Below are 21,024 nucleotides of genomic sequence, written 5' to 3' on the forward strand. Positions count from 1 at the left end.
CAAGAAAAATTGCTCAACCTCACCAACCATCAGGAAAATCAAAATAACATTGACATCCCCTGCTCTAGTAAGTATGGATTTAGGGAAAGTACCCCAAATTAACCCTCCTTTCACTCTGTAGTCCCTAGAAGGTGGCTTCCAGTCTCTTGAACCCAACCAAAAGCCAGATATCAAGAAGTCCTCTTGTTACATCCTTGAAGGGGACAATACAAAATTAAATGACATTACACAGCTGTTTAGAACTGAGTTCTGAAACATTATTCCAACTGACTAGACCAAGGCAAAATATAATCACTCATCAAATGCCACATAATCAGGCATAACTTTAAAGAAATAGGTAAGATCCTGTAAAAAAAAAAAGGTGTATTACCCCAAAATCAGGAGATCCCATTCTATATAAGTGATTATCATTAGGAAATCTCCCCTGTTCCAACACTCTATAAATAGAAGAGAGAGAGAGAGACCTAATATCAACCAGTCTTCTTTTTCTAGCATTTATTTCCTTGTCCTCAGCTTACAAAGTCCACTATTACTGCCCTGAGATGGTGACTGTCATTCTGTTCTAGAGAACAGAATGTCATAACTAGGAATAATAAAGTCTATGGTGAGCTAGTCTAAAGAATTGATGAAATAAGATATTCAAGAAACTTTGATATCAATTCTCCATAATCAGTTCTGCAAGCATACTATTTATTTATTGTTCAGTTGGCTTGATTATTTTTAATTGCATCCCATGTGAAGTTAGTATAAACTATGCTGGAAATTTGAATGAGTTTATTTTAGAATACACAACAACAGAGGAGACTTCCACTCAAAATCTATTCAGTATGTAACTAATTGTACATAAGAAGTAGGATATCCATGGAGAGCTCAGCCCCAAGGAAATTTCTCTACTAACACACATGGGAGAAGGATGGATGAATGGCCTGTAGGAAAACAATGTCTGAGAGGTGTCAGGAAAAACCTACAAATAGAATACTCACAGGGCACGTTCCTTGTTTTCTCCCATTGTCTTCCTAACCTGGATGTTTTTGTCGTTTGGCAAACGACAAAACATTTCTGAAACTAATCTTAACGATGTCTTTGGACAACAACTTTTCTTTTCTTTTTGAAAGCTAGAAATTGAAAGTATATCCTTTCACAGTTGCTGTATGTGAAGAATTTTTTTTAATAAGGTAAGAATAAGTGAATGTGTAAGATCATAGAGTGCCTATCTATGTATGTAAGAGGGCAGGCTTTTATTATAAATAAAAATTAATTCATTTCTTCAATCACTACAATGCTAAAAGTGCTAGAAACATAAATTGAATACATTGTGTGATGAAAATGAAGTATGACTAAGATACACTAGAATAAACTTGTGAGTGGAGATTCAAAGATGTCAGAAGGAATTGGCTCAGTAGGAATTTATTGAAATGGCTTTAGACATTTGTGTATATAGTCCTGCAGAAATTAGAATGGAAAAATGCATAGAAGATACAAATGTGATGGAATTCAATGGCTGAACGTATGAAAGATGAGAATATTATGGAAGCAATGAAAGAGCTAATGGTATAATTAATACAATTAGTGAGATTAAATGTAAATCTTAATGCATCTCACTGAGAGGCACAAATGCTGTGTCTGCAAGGAAATAAGAGAGAGGAAGGGCTGAGAGCTGAGTACCACTTACAGACAAGACTTCACTGAATAAAGCAAATGATAAATAAATAGAATATTTCACCCGCACTAGAGAGATCATTGTCATTGCAATGCAGTTGAGAACATAGATCATGGAATAATTATTTCCTGAAGGATCAAACCCAGAATTACTCTTTTAAAATATGAAGAATGGCCAGTTATAAAAAGAAAACAATGTAAATACAGCAGAATTAAGTGAACAGATATTTTATAAGGTAGGTAGATTGTAATGTTTAGCAAATTTAAGAATCTAATTTATCCCATCCTTAATACAGAATTTTTCTCCTCACCAAGAACATCAGTTAAGATACTCTTAAAAACTCAACTTGTAGGGAGGGAAGGGACAGAGGAAGAACAACAAAGGAGAGAGTAACAATGCTCAATAGGAAATGTACTCATTACCTTCATATATCTGTAACCCATCTATATAAAATTTTACAATAAAATAAAATTTAAAAAGAAAAAGTTGTGCTAAAAAAAAGACATAATGCCTGCTAAGTGCGTGACTGGAACCAAACTCTTTCGGGGAACATCCTCACAGTACATATACTTTGGAATCTTGAAACTCTAATCCCATAGGTAGTCTCGATATCTCACTATTACCTTTAAGGTATTGAATGATTTTTTTATATAGAGAGCTCACTAATTTTAGCAAACTATAGGAATTCATAATAGTAAATATTCTAGAGTATGAATGCTAAATGTTATCTATCCTATCACGTGGGGATGCTTTTGTAGGTGTAAAAAAGCTTCTTGAGTTGCTTGGCCCACAGAATCATTCAGGACTGATTGAAATAATTGTTGCTATTGCACTATTGACTAGGACAATGCCTAATTTTAGCTGTTGGTGGCTTTGAGAATTTGATGACCTAAAAACAGTGAAACCTCTGCTTTCTTTCCTCAAGAATATAATTTGGTACCATAAAACTACTAATTACTAACATACCTCAAATTTTGGCACATTATGCCATATTAACTTCCCATGTGACTATCCCCAATCATAACAGAAGATAGCGAATATCATGAAAATGCACTTCACCACTGAAAGATAGAACAACATCAACAAAACTGATTACTTAATCTTTCTTTCCTCTATTTACTGCTATAAGTCAGCTACTTGAATTTGTCGCTTCAAATGTACTTTCTAAATGAAAACAAGATTAGATGACCTGAAAGTATTGAATTACTTTGATTCAATTTGATCCCAATAATTCTCTGAGACTGAACTCAGGTACCAATAGTCAGGATCCTGAGACCTAAGATAAAAATGAATTCACGGTTATCACTGACAACGGTTCTAACTTTTCTATTAAAATAAGACTATTAAGACTCTTGATAAATGAAAATTCTTTACATATGGATAAATTAATTTACACGTGACATGAAGAGCAAATGCTCATTAAGCAAGTAGTTATGGAAGAAAAAAGGAAACAAAAACACATTCTTGGTGAGGAAAAATCCTTTTTCTTTGCAGTAACATTTAGCACTTCAATTTCCATGTGAGGAGACAAATGTTAAAATTGTGTGGATTTCTTGCATAATCAAATAATGCTAGAACAGATTTGTTTATCCAAAGTGTACTTATTCCCTATTGAGGTCAAAAGTCTATTCAAGAACATAAATGTAAATAGAATTCTCTTAAGTCTCCCAGCTCCAGGTCATCTTTTCCTTGTCTTCCTATTTCTAATCTTGACGCTTCTTCCGTTTTTACTGTTCCTGTAATGTCTTGTAGCCGTTTCCTGAATAGAAACCATCAGATTCCAAGATTCCTTGTTATATCTACTCTTACAAAACACCTAGAGAGAGAATTAGCAATTTTCATTTTAACAAGTTGAATTTTAAGCCAACGAAAATTGGCAGGCCTCTCTTTTTAAGTTTCTCTGTCACAACCACTCGACTTTTCATTGAATCTCTCTCAATTCAAGCAGATAATTATGGCCAAGTTCATTATACAGTTCAGGAAAATCTGTACTTGTTAGCATAAGTATTTTGTATATGCCAGTACTGGGTCTTGATCTCAGAACCATGGCATTGTCCATGGGCTTTTTGTTCTTTCTCAAGGCTATCCTTCTACCGTTTGAGCATTGTAGCTCCACTTTTGACTTTTTAGTAATTAATTGGAGATAAGAACCCCATAGGCTTTCCTACCTAGGCTGGCTCTGAACCATGATCCTCACATTTCAGTAGCTAGGGTTACAGGCATGAGCCACCAGTGCTAGCAACATAAGTTTGTGTGTGTGTGTGTGTGTTAGTTTTTTGTTGACCATGGCCTTTAAACTCAGGACCTGGGTGCTGTCCCTGAGCTTGCTTGCTTTCTTGCTTGCTTTTCTTGCTCAACGCTAGTACTTTGAGCCATAGCTCCACTTCTAGTTTTTCCAGAGGATAATTGGAGTTTCACAGACTTTTCTATGTCTGGCTTCAAATCACAATCTCAGATGTCAGCCCCCTGAGCAGCAAGGATTACAGGTGTGAGCCACAGGTGCCAGGCAAGAATTTTTCATTTTAATGTTATGAATGGGAATTTGATCTCTGGTGCTAGATTTCTGGATTTTTTTCCAAGAGTTCATGCAAAATGTATTCTAGATTGACACTCAATGTATCATATGGTTTCTCATTCCTCCCTTGTCTTTCTTAGGTAAAAGAAATTAAAAGAATGTCATTAAGTAATGAAAGCCACCCTGAGGAGTTCATTCTACTCGGCTTTGCTAACCATCCTTGGCTGGAGCTTCCTCTATTTGTTATTCTTCTGATCATATACCCCATGGCCATGATGGGAAACATCACCATTATAGTGGTATCCAAGGTAGATCCCAGACTCCACAGCCCCATGTATTTCTTTCTCACCAACCTCTCCTTTTTGGACATGTGCTACACCACCAGCATCGTCCCTCAGATGCTCTTTAACCTGGGAACCACTAAGAAGACCATCAGCTACACTGGGTGCATCATTCAGCTGTATGTCTTTCATATAATGGGGGGCACAGCATGTTTGCTCTTGGCTATTATGTCCTTTGACCGCTATGTGGCCATTTGCAGACCTCTACACTACTCCCTCATCATGAGCCAGCGCCTCTGCATCCTATTAGTGTCCATTATGTGGCTGACAGGAGTGATCTTTGCTTTCTCAGAAGCCACTCTTACATTGCAGTTGCCCCTGTGTGGTATCAACACGTTGGATCACTTGTTGTGTGAGATTCCCGTTCTGATCAAGACTGCCTGTGGTGAGAAGAAGGTCAATGAGCTCGCACTGTCTGTTGTATGCATTTTTATATTAGCTGTTCCTTTATGCTTGATTCTGGCTTCTTACGCTAGTATTGGACGTGCTGTAGTGAAGATGAAATCTTCTGAAGGAAGGAAAAAGGCTTTTGGGACATGTTCCTCTCATCTCATTGTAGTTTCTTTATTTTATGGCCCAGCCATTAGCATGTACATTCAGCCCCCTTCCTCCATCACAAGGGACCAGCCTAAGTTCATGGCTCTCTTCTATGCAGTGGTGACTCCTACCCTCAATCCCTTCATCTACACTCTGAGGAATAAGGATGTGAAGGGAGCATTAGGCAAGCTATTGAGGAGTGTGTTCAAGTTCAAGTGAATATTTATTTATATCAAATGAAGTTATTACACAATTATAGCAAGTTTATATGATAACTCATTCTTGTTTCATAATCTAATCCAATGTTACATATTTTCCCTTGCCAAATTGTCTTATTTCTGATATTTTTATAATCTGATTGAGTATGGATGAGATTCAACTAATTAGCACCAATTTATTAACTACATTGGTGAAAATACAAAAACAAATGATTGCCCTGGTTGATATATATAAATTGAACTAGTAACTGTGTTATATAATAGAAGAAAATAGTAAATATAAATTTGTTAGCTGAAGGTAGTCATCAAAAAACTGTACCACATAAAACAGAGCAAATGGATTTCCTATCAGTGTTGTCTTAGAAATATTGCAGCATCCTTTGGTGTTTGGCCAATGTGTGAGCAAGATGCCTTTATTTTTTGTTCAGTGTGAAATGTTCTGTGTTCATAGTGCTGTTATGAGCTGATCAATCTCAGCTATTCAGGTAGATGCTATTCTTTTCATTGATGAAAGTGGTGACATTGTATCGTATTCATAAACATTTTGTTCACTGAAAACATGTTTGTACAACTACTTAATGCTAATTAAAAATATTTTAGAAAACAATCTGAACTCAGAAAAAAATCATTGTTATTATTAGTTGGTTGGTGTCAAATATTTTGTATGCTTAACTAAAGAACATTTTAAATATTCAAGTGAATGGAATGAGAAGTAGGGATGTAGGTCAGTGATGGATCGATCACCTTCCTGAACACTCACAGTGATCCAGATTCAATCCTCATACAACAAAACAAAATGAAAAATAAAGACAATGATTAGACTATGGACACAACAACTAAGATTAAATTTTAAGTTTCTTTTAACATCGTAACCTTGATTCTTGCAAAGGAATGAGAAAGCAATGAAATGGTACTAATAGTGCATAGCTTGGAAAATTTCTCTATGAAAATTGGAACAGCCACAGATTTCTCTTGAAACTGGGAAAGAATCAATATAAGAAAGTAAAACACTGATGCTGTTGAATAGAAGTGACCAAGTTACAGCCATAAGAAATATAGGCACCTTATATGAACACAGGTTTTATCATAACAAATAAGTTATGAAAATTCACTGCAGAATTACACCTAAAACTTTAAAGTTTGCATTGTACTCAGTTCTTTTTATGAAACCAAAGCCACGAATGTGTGTATGATCTTGAATGCACATCGTGAAAACATAGACCTTTATTTTTAAAAGTAAAATATTTGTTTTCTAAATGCCTATGGTATGATCATTATTTGAACCAAAGTTGAAAGAAAAATCCTGTAACCAAGGACAGAAAACCAGTTATATTCTTTGAAAACTACCGTATCAACCCACTTGAGTGTTATGAAAATATGGTTTCTGAAGAGATTATAATGACATTAAAATGGATCAGGAAAATATGGTATATATACACAATGGAGTTCTACTCTTCCATCAAAAAAGTGATATTGTACCATTCATAAGGAAATGGAAAAACTTGGAAAAGATTGTATTAAGCAAAGTAAGTCAGACCCAAAGAAACATAGACTGCATGGTTTCCCTCATTTATGGCAACCAGAATTTGCACATAAATTTACAAGTAAGTACATTGGATAGTAAAAGACAAAAATTATACTTGGATATGATAAATTATACCGGTCTCTAGACATTCACATAGTGAGACCAAAGGAGGGTATTCTTAGGAGAGGATCACAAAGGCGCAATAACTATGTGCATATGATCATACAAAATCATATAAAATGATGTCTATCAAAATGAATTCCAGAAAGATGCTAAGGAAGAGATACTTGGCACTATTACAGGGAAACAAAATATACAACAAAGAACCTAGAAAGTAACAGATGAACTGAATGCACTTTGCATTATAAGATGAGTGTGATCCTTTTAGAAACCATGAGCAAAATGTTATGACTTAAGGAGATGTGATTTGGCATCAAGTTCACAAAAGATAGATTCATGATGATTAACCTCGATTGTCAATTTGATTAGATTGAGAAGTACCTCTCTGCATGTGGATGTAACACCTATATAAATTGGAGGCCCAGTGTAATAATGGAGGTAAAAGGATAATATTTCTTCTTTCTCTTCCAAGACTTCCATGATGTGGTATGCTCAGCTGTATCCCATACTTTCTAACTTGATAGCCTGAAACCACGAGGCAAAATAAATCTTTCTTGTTTTTAAGGTTTTCATGCCAAGTAATTTGTCATAATGACAAAATAAACCCAACATAGTACTCATCTGATAATCCATTAATATAGAAAATACATAAATGATAAAACCAACTCAATAACAATTTTAAAAATATAATTAAAAGCTGGCAAGGGCCCAGAGTACACTTTCTAAAATATTGACATATAGTCAAAAAATACTTGGAAAAGAAATTCTCCACAGAATAAAGCATTTGGTAAACAAGTAGGTATCACACATAGGTCAGAATGACTACAATTCCTCATGTATAATAAGTGAAAATATTGTGCTGTTTAAATTAGTATCCAGTGATTGAGAAACTGAAAACACTTAGAGACTTGCTTTCGTTTCAATTCAATTAGGTAAAAACTTGTAGACAAGAAGTATTTCCACAATGAATTATGCCCCAAAGAACTGTCTCTGCCAAATCATTTGGGAGAGGATAAATGAGTGGTCTGTGCGAAAACAAAGCCCAGGAGTTCTCAGCAAGAGTGTACAAATAGCATGGCCACAAAGCAGCGTGTTATTTTCTAGTAATCTTCCTAGCTCATGCTTTTTCCTCGTTGGTACCCTGCATCAACTGGAAAACTAGGAGTTCTGCAGGTTGTTGTTAAATATGCACCTGTAAAAAAAAAAGTCTTTTCTGTAAGTAATTCCTTTTTACTATATAATATTTATAAAATAGGAAAACTAAAAATACACTTATGGTTAAAGGCTATGCATTCTCAGGAAGGGTGAGGATGGGTAAAGATCATTGTATATGATACATATACAAGAGATGCTAAGCATTGTCTTTCACGAAGCTTCTACTAAACTGTGGCTTTAAAAACAACTAGTCTTATCTTTGTGATTAATCTCTTACCAAACCTCTCACTTAAATCAACTTTAAAGGCATTTACAATTAATACTACATATCAAAGAGTTTAATTTGGCTAAAATGAAACATGAGCTTTAAATATAACAAAAACAGAGTCACCAGGTGACTGACCATAACAAAAACAGAGTCACCAGGTCACTGACCATTTATATTCTATCTCTTACCACACCTAATAGTTTATATCTGCATTGTCAAGGTGCAATTGCACTTTAGCATTCTCCAAAATCATCTACTTTTTCTGATCCCACCATACTGTTTGTGAAATAAACTAAAGGCAATGACACTCATGAATGAAAGCCATCCTGAAGAGTTCATTCTACTAGGATTTGCTGACAGACCTTGGCTGGAGCTTCCTCTCTTTGTTATTCTTCTGATAACATACCCCATAGCTATGTTGGGAAACATCATCATCATCCTGGTGTCCAGGTTAGATCCCCGGCTCCACAGCCCCATGTATTTCTTCCTCACCAACCTCTCCTTTCTGGACATGTGTTACACCACCAGCATTGTCCCTCAGATACTGGTTAACCTGAGAAGTTCTACAAAGACAATAAGCTATACTCGGTGTGTGGTTCAGCTTTATTTCTACAGCATAATGGGAGGCACTGAATGTCTGCTTTTGGCCATTATGTCTATTGACCGCTACGTGGCCATCTGCAAACCTCTGCGCTACACCCTCATCATGAACCAGCGCCTCTGCATCCTGTTGATGTCCATTGTGTGGCTGACTGGAATGACCTATGCAATTTCTGAAGCTTCCATTACACTCCAGTTGCCAATGTGTGGCACCAATAAACTGGACCATTTGGTGTGTGAGATTCCGGTTCTGATCAAGACTGCCTGCGGCGAAAAGGAGGCGAATGAGCTTGCACTCTCTGTGGCGTGCATTTTTGTATTAGCTGTTCCTCTGTGTTTGGTTCTTTCTTCCTATGCTAGTATTGGACATGCTATACTGAAGATTAAATCTTCTAAAGGAAGGAAAAAGGCCTTTGGGACATGCTCCTCTCATCTCATTGTTGTTTTATTATTTTATGGTCCAGCCATTAGCATGTACCTTCAACCCCCCTCATCCATCACAAGGGACCAGCCCAAGTTCATGGCTCTCTTCTATGGAGTGGTGACTCCTACCCTCAACCCCTTCATCTATACCCTGAGGAATAAAGATGTCAAGATGGCATTAGGAAAGTTAGTGAGAATAATTTTCCGTTCTAAGTGATATTTGTAGACATCAGATTATACAATTTAAGAATTATAGCAGGCTTATATATAGGATTCTCCATTAACTCATTCTTGTCTCATAGATCTCATGTGCGTTGTTCTTTCAGAATATTTCATATTTCATCCTCAGTATGATGTTTGGAAAGGACTAGCTAAAATGGATTAGGGTGAGTATTGTCTTGTGAAAATATATTCATTTGTCCATTCTGGTTCTTACCCAGTGAAATTGTAGCTGTTAAGTAATTAAAACTTTGTAATATGAATTATAATGCAAATGAATTACTTCAAGCTAACCATTGTAAAAATAGCACGGCATATGTTCATCATTATAAGATCCTGTCAGATTTGCCAGAGGAACATTCTGTGTCTCTGCAAGTTTAGCCCAAGTCAATAAATGTATCATAGCTACAAACTGGTATTCTGTATGAAGTACTCTAATCTTGCAAAGAATTTTGAGTCTCATATGTTTATTGACCTCAGCTATTAATACACATAGCAGATACCATTATATATATATACCATTGCTTCTTTAAAAATGTGTGGTAGTGGTTCTCACCAGACACTGTGTTAAAAATGAACCATACAACTTATGAGTGGGTCAGAAAGGGAAAACTGAGAGAGCAGGATGACATTATTGTAACCCTCTATGCATCACCTTGACAATAAAAGAAAGATAAATAAATAAATAAATAAGAAATGTACTTGTTACCTGACTTATGCAACTGTAACCCCTCTGTACATTACTTTTATAATAACAATAACGTTATGTGCTATTTCTGTATTTTTATTTTAACTTTACATCATTAAATATTAATAATAGAAGATACCCTGAGCACATAAGTTTCTTAACATTCTTTCATATACCATAAGTATAAGTCTTTGAATCAATGAGAACATATGGAAATGTTAAAATGATTTGAATCCTGGCACCATTTCCTTGCACAAATTGGAAGAAATTTGATATGCTTTTCAAATACATAAAATAGTTAATGTACAAAGAAGCTATATTTCTAAAATGAAAAGCAACTTGGTGAGTTCATGAAGTTGGGTGCTTTTAAAAAAATTTGTTTGGATACAAATAATACTCAAAAATATGTTAATAATGCTATTATATTCATTAGGGAAAATGCTAAGACTTATTTCTAGCTCTGACACTCTGCTTTTTTAATGTATCTCTTCCAAAATATGTGAATTATAGAGAAACCTTTAAGAGGCAATAAAGTCATTGTATCAACTCTTACTTGGGCTCTCTGAATGCAGGCTGTGAGTCATGAATTGATATTGTGTATACATTACCCACTATTCAGTATTTTGCTATATAGAAGAATACATGGATAAAGACATACTCAGATTTTGTATATCATCACAAATCTTTATATAATTTTAATATCTTTAAGTAGTTGTACAAAAAATGTTTCAGTTTGTGAGTGCAATCCTTGAAATTCTCTCACATCACTAAGAATGGCCATCATCAAGAATACAAACAACAATCAATGCTGGCAGGGTGTGAGGGGAAAGAAACCTTAATGTAATGTTGGTGGAAATGTAAACTGGTGCAACTACTTTGGAAAACCATTTGGGCATTGCTCAGAAAACCTTTAGATCTGCCCTATGATTCAATACCATTTTGGAGCATATGTTCGAAAGATCACAAGTAAGGATAAAGACATTTGTACACCCATGTTCATTGCTGCATATTTACTATGAAAACAGCCCTGATGATCTTCAGTGATATTATGTCATTTGCAAGAACATGTATAGACCTGAACAAGATTATGCAAAAAGTAGGTCATCACAAAATGTGTACATAGTTATGAGACCAACTTAGGAACTTCAAAATTAATTCAAATATATTAAGATTTCAACATGATGTTGGACAGTGAGAGAAAAAAATTCCAAAATAAAAGCAGATTAGTTGGACTTATCTGACATGACTCTTCTTATGATCAAGCTGTAATCAAACCATTGGAAGAAAAGTTCTATGTTATCATGAACTGCAAACCAGATCTTCTCTCTAAAAACTGCTTGTCCTATTGTCAAGAATGTTGGGTTATAATTGTATGGTTAGTTGAGAAAAGAGTCTAAAAGACCTTGAATCTAACTGGTTTCTGGATGTTATGTGGCTAATTATTAGAAAACATTTTTAAATTGTGGACACAACAAATGTATATGAAATAGAATTTTTGAGATGTTAAATGATGTATTGTATTATTTTCATTAGTTAATGTATCTTTTGTCTACATTAGTCTTTCAAGGTGAAAAGCGAAGTATTTTTAGCCTGCAAGGCAAAATGCACAAGATATGTACTAAAAGTAAGGCCATGCAGACTGGTTACAGTTTTTCTGTCTGCATTCTTAAATGATCCTGTATCCTGAGCTCCTTGGGGAGTATGTTCCTTTCTAGCTTATAAAGTTTACTCATCTTACAGATGTGAGAAAAACAAGGTCCTATGAAAAATAACTTTAAAAGAATATATAGAAAAATCTCAGTGCAACACACATTGACATCAGAGGTAGTAAACACCTGCTACTAAAATGTCTTATTTTTACTAAACCATCTTCCATTTCCAGAGTCTGTACGGTCAGTGTATTCTACCATGAAACATACTGTAGTGTGTTTTTTAGAAGTTCTATGAAGGAAAGGCACATAGGTATCTGAAAGTGACAGTGTGCTTTACTTCGAAATAAAGTATGGTAGTCCTGGCTCTGCCTTTTCCAGGGAGGTGGTTTACAACTTTTCTCCTTTTCCCAAGCAAGTATTTCCTAACGAGCAAATTGGAAACAGTAAAGCATATTTAGCAATTAAAAAATAGACATCATGCAGACATGTATTTAGAATGTTTAAGGTAGAAATCAAAATATTTTAACAATGGCTTCCTCCACATTAAAATGTTGTCTGGGCTGCATGACACAATACCCACAAGGCAGGAAGTGTATCCTGTCTCCAAGGGATGACTCAAATAAAGGCATATTGTGATTCCGGGTCCAACACACATCATAATGAATAGTAGAAATCCAGTGTTTTCCAAATTATGATTCTTAGAATTCTACTGCTTTGAATGTGTTCCAAAAGCCACTGAGAAATGGAAATTTGGTAGGAAAACATTACACAAAACACAAGGTAATTAATACATGTCAGGTGTTGTTTCAAGAAAGGGAGTTGGTGGCTCATTCCTATAATCTTAGCTACTCAAAAGGCTGAGATCTGAGGATCTTGGTCTGAGGCCAGCTCAGGCAGAAAATTCCCTGAAACTTTTATGTCCAATTAACCACCAAAAAGCCAGAAGTGCAGTTGTGGTTCAAGTGGTAAATCACTAGCCTTGGGCAAAAAAGTGGGAGGACAGCACCCAAGCCTTGAGTTCAAGAACCCAGACAGGCATACACAAAAAATGACAATAGATAGAAACATAGGTGAATATTGTCCAAGTATTCTACTATAAAAAGTAGCCATTGTTTTATTTTTATATTGTCATCAAAATATGTTTAAACTAAGTTCTCTGTTATTTATGTGCATATTTGGTAGCAGTCATTATGCTTCCAAAGTTATACACATACACATAAAATGAACTTCAGTGAATAATGATAAGTCACTTAATTATTTAAGAATTTATTGCAAACTCTAATAACAACAGATGCTGGAGGGGATGTGGACAGAAGGGAACCCTATTGCATTGTTGGTGGGAGTGTAAACTTGTTCAACCACTTTGGAAAGTAGTATGGAGGTTCTTCAAAAGATTCCACATAGAAGTTCCCTATGACCCAGCAATCCCACTTTTGGGCATTTACCCAGATGATCACAAACAAGACCATACTAAAGCTACCAGCACAACTATGTTTATTGCAGCATTATTTACCATAGCTAAGATATGGAAACAACCCAGATGCCCCTCAGTAGATGAATGGATCAAGAGAATGTGGTATATATACTCAATGGAATTCTATGCCTCCATCAGAAAAAATGACATTGCCCCATTTGTTAGGAAATGGAAAGACTTGGAAAAAATTATACTAAGTGAAGGAAGCCAGGCCCAAAGAAACAGGTCCCATGGTTTCCCTTATTTGGAATAACTAGTATATGTCTGAGACAAACAGAAAAGGTCAGATAAGTTGATGTTAGGTGAAATGAACCCCAAGATAAGTATTCAAATGTTTTATTTTCTTTCATGTGATTTTTTCTAACATATTTTCTAACATTTTTCTAACATATGATGATTTCTTTAGTGCTTTGTATGTCTCTCCCCCACGGTATAACCCCTGCTTTCATTGTCTTTGATGTTGGTATAACTTGCGGAGGGGAAGGGAAAAAACAAACCGTTTAAATAGGGATACAGGTGGACCCATTGCAACAATGAGATGTACAAGTCGTTATGTCGAAAAACGAACTTTACAACTTTGATGGGGGGTGGGGGGAGGATCAGGTGGGCATGGGGGGGAGTATGGGAAGGGATGGGAAGCAGAAACAAAGAGGACGTAACAATGCTGGATAAGAAATGTACTCATTATCTTGCCCATGTAATTGCAACTCCTCTGTATGGTATTCTCATAATAAAAAAGAAAAGAAAAGAAAAAACGAACTTTACAACTTTGGCGGGGGAGAGGGGGGAATGGGAAGGGATGGGAAGGGGAAACAAAGGAGGAGGAGGCAACGATGCTTGATAAGAAATGTATTCATCACCTTGCTCATGAAATTGTAACCCCTTTGTGTAGTATTTTCACAATAAAAAACTAATCATAATAATAAAAAAAAGAATTTATTGCAAGGTCTGAACACCTTTATTTTCATTAAGATTGGTATCATAAGGATTAAATAAAAGATTCTTGAATTCTCATGAATCTGAAACAGAATCTCAGACATGTGACTTCAGGCAGATGTAGGTGTTTTAGAAAGACATGATAGGGCTCCATTAAATAGTTTCAGGAAATCTGGCAATATTAGCTCTATGGGGCAAAATTTAATATAGAGTGTTAAGCAAAATAGGAGTAGAAGATGGTACAATAAATAAAAGAAAAAAGCTTTTTTCAGAAGGGAACCTATAGGCACACAAATTGACATTTTTATGTGCATTTTTATTAACTTTAAGAAGTTGTACAAAGGAGTTTCAATCCAACATGACAGTTTATGTGTACAAGTCATCTTGATAAATATCACTCTTTTCAACATTTCCCCCTCCCTGCAACCCCACTCAGCCCTTCATTTTTCTTAGTTTAAGACATTCATCAAATATTTTGCATTCTCCTCACTTTCTCTCTGTATTTGGCTACCTATTTCCCCTTGAATTCTCTCTTTCCATCCCTGTCCCCACTCTCTCTCTCTCTCTCTCTCTCTCTCTCTCTCACACACACACACACACACACACACACAAAACACCAGCTCCCTGGTGTTAGACTGTTTGTAAGTCTCTCTGAGGCATTACACCATTTGAATTCTCCCCTGTATATACTATAGTTTGGTTAATGTATTTGTGTTCATGTGAGTATGGCTGTTTATGTTTCCTTATATATTTATAAGTTAAATCTAAGTTCCACATATGAGAGAAAGCATGCATATTGTATCTCTCTGAGCTGATTTACATAACATAACTTTATCCAGGTCTCTCCATTTCCATTTCTTTGTAAATGATGTAATATTTTTTCCCAAATGGATAAAGTTCCTATATATACATATATAATCATATTTTCTTGATCCATTTGTCCATTGAATGGCATCTGGCCTCTTTCTATACCTTGGCTGTGGCGAGGTGTGCAACAATAAACATGATTGTGAGTGACTTCACTGAATCTTGACTTGTAATCTTTTGGATTATTGCCAAAGACTGGTATTGCTGGATCATATGGTAGTTCTATAGTAGGTTTTTTGACCAATGTCCAAACTGCTATCCAGAGTGATTGCACCAGCTTATACTCCCATCAGCAGTGTATTAGGATTTCTTTTCCCTCACTCTCTGCCAACATCTGTTATTGTTTCTATTCTTCACTGTGGCCATTCTTACTCAGTAAGATGGGTTCTCAGATTTGCTTTGGCTTGCATTTTTTTTACGGCCAGAGTTGTTGAGCATTTCTTCATGTGTCTACTGGGCATTTTTCCTTTTTCTTCTGAGAACTGTTTAGCTAGTTTGTACATTTATTAATTGAGTTGTTGATTCTTTTTTTTTAATTTTATTTGTGAAGCTACTGTACAGAGGGGTTACAATTACATGGGCAGGATAATGCGTACATTTCTTACCAAGCATTGCAGCCTCCTCCTTTTGTTTACCCTTCACATCCCTTCCCAGCCTCCCCCCTCCCCCGAGTTGTTGATTCTTTGAAAGCTTAGTTTCTTAAGCTCTTTGTATATTCCAGATACTAGGCCACTGTCTGAGGTATTGTTGGCAAAGATATTCTCCCACTATGTAGGCTGTTTTTCATTAGCTTTTAGATACATCCTTTGCTATAAAGAAACTTATTTTGATGCAATCCAACTTGACATTTCTCTCTTCAATTTGTTGAGCCTGTAGAATTATACTCAGAAAGTAACCGATTGTGCCAAAAATATCTAGCACTAAACTCAGCAACTCATGATAGAAATTTTAGAAATCATTTTTATTCAGTTACAATAAATAAGTACTTACTGAACATTGTGGTGAGCACCTATAATCCCAATATTCAAGGGGTAGAAACAGGAGGATCACAAGTTCCAGATTTTCTTGAATTATATAAGACTCTCCAAAATAAAATGAACAAACAGGTAGGCTTGGGTGCCTGTGGCTTTTGCTTGTAATCCTAGCTATTCAGAAAGCTAAGATCATCATAGATCATGATTCAAAGCCGGCCTGCGCAGGAAAGTCCATGAGACTCTTATCTCCAAATAACTACAAATATGGAATTGTGGCTCAAGTAGTAGTGTGCTAACTTCAAGCAAAAAAGCTCAAGGACAGTGCCTAGGCCCTGAATTTGGGACCAGACTAGTGGAAAAACAAAACCAAACCCAAAACAAGGACTGGAATTGTAGCTGTTATAAAATACTTTTACAAAGCATGAACCAGGCACTGGCTCTGATCCAACCCAATAAATAAACTATATATTTATAATATTTATTGATAAAAAATCAAATTCTTTTTAAAGTCCATGATAAAAACTATTTTTATTTTATACTGAGTTCATACAAATTAAACAGGAATTTCTGACTATTCAGATTCATATACAGAAATGTGTCCAGGTTGTTTTATTTATTAAGCATATGATTCTCTTTTTCACATTGCATGCATTTATACTTACGATATTTTAAAGAAATATTTAAATATCCATCTATATAATTTTTCTTCTTTCTAGCCATTTTAATATTTGTTATATTTAATTAAAATGTGAAAGTGGTACCTATTCTAAATAAGCAATATGTATTGGCATTACTCAACTCAATTCTTCTAAAGCATAGAATGCTTCACTAAGCAAACTACCCACATAGTCATGAACTAAACACCTACAGGGAAAGTATAATTTCTCAGTTGACTGATAGGAAGCTAATGGATAGCTTTGATGTCATGATATTTTAAAATGGTTAGCTTGACCTTTTGAGATAATATTACAGAATTTTTATTAAATATATAGATACCATTTTAATATGTACCAAAGGGAATAGAATTTATGTTTTAATAGTTGAAATACTATATGCATGCAGAAGATGGTTACATGCTAATAAACCTTGCCAACCCTAATTAGGAAACATGACTATGACAATTTGAAAGAAAAATGTATTTGATTATAAGACAAGAATGAGTTATTAAAGAACTATAACAAAAATTATTCTGGTAAATAATCACAAATAAAATCTACTTAGAATGCACAATGGTGCTCACTAGCTTACTTAATGCCCCCTTCACATCCTTATTCCTCAGGGTGTAGATGAAGGGGTTGAGGGTAGGAGTCACCACTCCATAGAAGAGAGCCATGAACTTGGGCTGCTCCCTTGTGATGGAGGAGGGAGGCTGAAGGTACATGCTAATGGCTGGACCATAAAATAACAAAATGACAATGAGATGAGAAGAGCATGTCCCAAATGCTTTTTTTCTTCCCTCAGAAGATTTGATATTAAGCACAGCACGTCCAATACTAGCATAGGAAGCAAGAATTAGGCATAGAGGAACGGCTAGCATAAAAATGCATACCACAGAGAGGGTGAGCTCATTGGCCTCCTTCTCACCACAGGCAGTCTTGATCAGGACTGGGATCTCACACAACAAATGATCCAGTTGATTGGTGCCACAAAATGGCAACTGTAGTGTAACTGTGGCCTCTGACACAGCATAGGTAATGCCACACAGCCACACGGTGCACACTAACAGGATGCAGAGGCGCTGGTTCATGATGAGGGTGTAGTGCAAAGGTCTGCAGATGGCCACGTAGCGATCAAAGGACATAAGACCGAGGAGCAGACATTCTGTGCCCCCCATCAAGTGGAAGACATAAAGCTGAACCGCACACCCCATGTAGCTGATGGTCTTCTTAGAGCTCCCCAGGTTGAACAGCATCTGAGGGACGATGCTGGTGGTGTAACACATGTCCAGAAAGGAGAGGTTGGTGAGGAAGAAATACATGGGGCTGTGGAGCCGGGGGTCTAACCTGGACACCAGGATGATGGCGATGTTTCCCATCATGGCCAAGGGGTATGTGATCAGAAGAATAACAAATAGAGGAAATTGCAGCCATGGATGATCAGCAAAGCCTAATAGAAAGAATTCTGCAGGGTGGCTTTCATTATTTTCTATCATTCTCTCCAATTTGTCCCACCTATAGCAACGAAGTGACCAAAAGGAAAGTTATAAGTAATAATGAATATAGTTGTGTATTAGTCATCTAATCATAAAAGATCATAATACACTATACCGTAACATATATAAATGAAGTAACTGAAGTATGGTAGAGACTAAAGAGAGCTCAAATATTATAATTCCAGAGAAAGACAAAGTTAAAGCCCAACAAAATAAGCACCACGAAATAGGTACTTGCAAAGGTAGGAGTGGAGTCATAGGGAGAACAGTAGACAGATAAGGGTAATGGGAGGTGGGGATATGGTGAGGAAGGCAGTCAAGAATTCATTGTATATTCTACAAAATTAAGAAAAGGGAAGGAGTGTGTAGAAGGGTGGTGAAAATGTTGAAGGGGGTGACATGATCAAGATGCGTTGTAGTCATAAGCTGCTTTGTTAAATGGCAACCGCTTTGTTGTATTATTTAAAGGTAATAATAAACATATAGTAATATGCAATATCTGGCACCAGACCCTTTTGACACTACAAATTAAAGACTAATTTCTTTAGCAGTAGCCTACCTCTTCTGAAACTAACTTTCTTTCTTTGAGTTATAAGGCTGAAAATAACTATCTTCTTAAATTACAATAAAAATTCAATGAAAAGTAAAAGTGATTGTATTTTGGAAACCTTATAATAATGATTCACAAACTCATGCTGGTATAAAAATCCAAGGAAAAAGCCTTTTTAAAGACAGTTGGCTTTCTTTGTAATTTGGTTTGGGTTTCATTTTTGTTTCTATCTTTAGGCATCTGGTAGAGTAGCTGTGATATGGGGCATTGAACTAAGAAGGTTTACTTTCAAGAGCAGCAAAGGCATTATGGAAATATGAAGAGTAAAACTACTGAAGTGTCAATGGTCCAAGATGAAAGAACACATAGCTGAGAAGATTATTAAGATAAGCTTGACCAGTTAATTGAGTAATCATATTATCTTAGAGCATCTGCACTTGTCTGGAATTTCCCTAATGATACCAGAGATAGAGCTCATGAATGTAACTGACTCTTGAATAACTTTAAGCTCTGTGATTCCATCCACAGACCTCTCCTCATTCCCATGTCATGCTCATATTTCATTACTTTTTCTCTTGATTCCATCTCGCTTTTGGATCATTTATTTCCAGGGCTTTTACATTATGATTTCAGTATACATGAACCTATTTATTCACAGTTGCTTGAAGTCATGTTAAGTGCCAGACACTATTGATGTAGACCTTTTCTTTATATCTCCATTTGCAGTTTCATACCTACTTATTATGTTTTTCTTATCACACTTGATTCATACTTTGTATTTATTGTATCTTATAGCTTTTACAATGTATTTATAAAATTCATTGTATTTTATACTTATTTCATCATAAAATATTTTATTACTATAACAATGTTAGGTGTATAAAAGCAAAATACAGTAAGATGGAAGACTTATTTTTATGGCACTAAAACATGTAGATGAAATTCACAGACAAGTCAATCCATGAGTTTTTGTCATATATTAAAATACTCATTCTTATGCCTAGATAAGACCACCAAGGAGCCGATTCCGATATAAGCACATGAGAGTTGTTTATTACAAGCTTGAGCCTGGACTCACAACTATCACGGACGCAGAGGGTCAGAGTTGAGAGCCCCGACCCTTCCTCTAGCAAGGTTTTTATAGGGTTTTTAGGGACTTCTATGCGTCATTGCAGCACTTAACAAATCATATCATACGGAAGAAAATCATAAAATAATTCTAAAGGATGATTAGCATAACCAGTGCAGCAACCATCAGGTACTAGGGATTGGCTGGTTCATGGGGTTGATGCTCTCTGAAATAGTTGTCTGAAGCTGATTGGTGCTTATCCTGTTATCTGCTGATGAGCTGTGGTTAGCGGATTTTTCCGTGAAGGGGGTTGTTCCTGGAATTTGGGCTCAAGGGGAGTTACTGACACAGTTCCCGGACAAAATGGAATCCAAACCTAAAATTGCTATATTTCGTTCAGGCTTCACATCATGAAATGGGTACATGCAATTGAATGAAAGCTTCAATTTTCATTCAGGCATCTAGTATCTGTCAGATATAATACATTAAATTTTAAATATTTTAAATTCAGCTTGTTAGGAACTGGGAGATTAATTGTCTAGTTTTTATTCTAGAGCCATTATAGATGGCATTTCTAAACTTGGAGAAAATCTGCTGAAAGAATCTTTGCCTTTCATGTATGCCTACACACACGTGCACGTGCATGTGCACGCACACACACACACACACACACATACAAATTAGACATTTATTGTCGGAGGCATCGGGGCAAAGGTCCTGCACCCGGGACCAGACCCAGGTGATGGTTTGCAGGAAGTGCCATTCGTGCTCCTCGTAGTTAATCGTGTGGAACAATGCCTCAAGATTCCTTTCGTGTTTTGTAATGGAGCCTCATCTGCACCTTGCTTCCTCTTTTATTATCTTGAACATTCTTCCAGCTCACTGATTAAAGGTTGCTAATTGTCCACATTCCCCCAAAACAGTTTAAGGTCAACTTTATGTCCTGTGATTGTCCCGTGACCACACTCACCTTCTGTGCCCCTATGTCCTATATAAGAGTATGATGTTTTAATAAACTTTATCTATACCTGCATGGTATGGTCCCTTTCTGCCTCCCAGACACCGTGTTCCCAGGTCTCCC

The 21,024-nt window shown here is 36.0% G+C and overlaps 3 protein-coding genes across 3 annotated transcripts; 2 read left to right on the forward strand and 1 right to left on the reverse strand.

Moving 5' to 3' along the window:
* Nucleotides 1-4,333: 4,333 nt before the first annotated feature.
* Nucleotides 4,334-5,272, forward strand: LOC105997040 (olfactory receptor 2B11-like). Its single transcript, XM_013031315.1, has one exon. The coding sequence runs from the start codon at nucleotides 4,334-4,336 to the stop codon at nucleotides 5,270-5,272; it is 939 nt and encodes a 312-aa protein (XP_012886769.1).
* Nucleotides 5,273-8,640: 3,368 nt separating this feature from the next.
* LOC105997045 (olfactory receptor 2B11-like) lies at nucleotides 8,641-9,579 on the forward strand. Its single transcript, XM_013031321.1, has one exon. It carries the CDS (start codon nucleotides 8,641-8,643, stop codon nucleotides 9,577-9,579), a length of 939 nt encoding a protein of 312 aa, XP_012886775.1.
* Nucleotides 9,580-17,385: 7,806 nt separating this feature from the next.
* Nucleotides 17,386-18,324, reverse strand: LOC105997039 (olfactory receptor 2B11-like). Its single transcript, XM_013031314.1, has one exon. It carries the CDS (start codon nucleotides 18,322-18,324, stop codon nucleotides 17,386-17,388), a length of 939 nt encoding a protein of 312 aa, XP_012886768.1.
* Between the last annotated feature and the right edge of the window lie 2,700 nt (nucleotides 18,325-21,024).

This window comes from Dipodomys ordii, unplaced genomic scaffold (genome assembly GCF_000151885.1).
Source record: "Dipodomys ordii isolate 6190 unplaced genomic scaffold, Dord_2.0 Scaffold138, whole genome shotgun sequence".
In the NCBI taxonomy this organism is placed as follows: Eukaryota; Metazoa; Chordata; class Mammalia; order Rodentia; family Heteromyidae; genus Dipodomys; species Dipodomys ordii.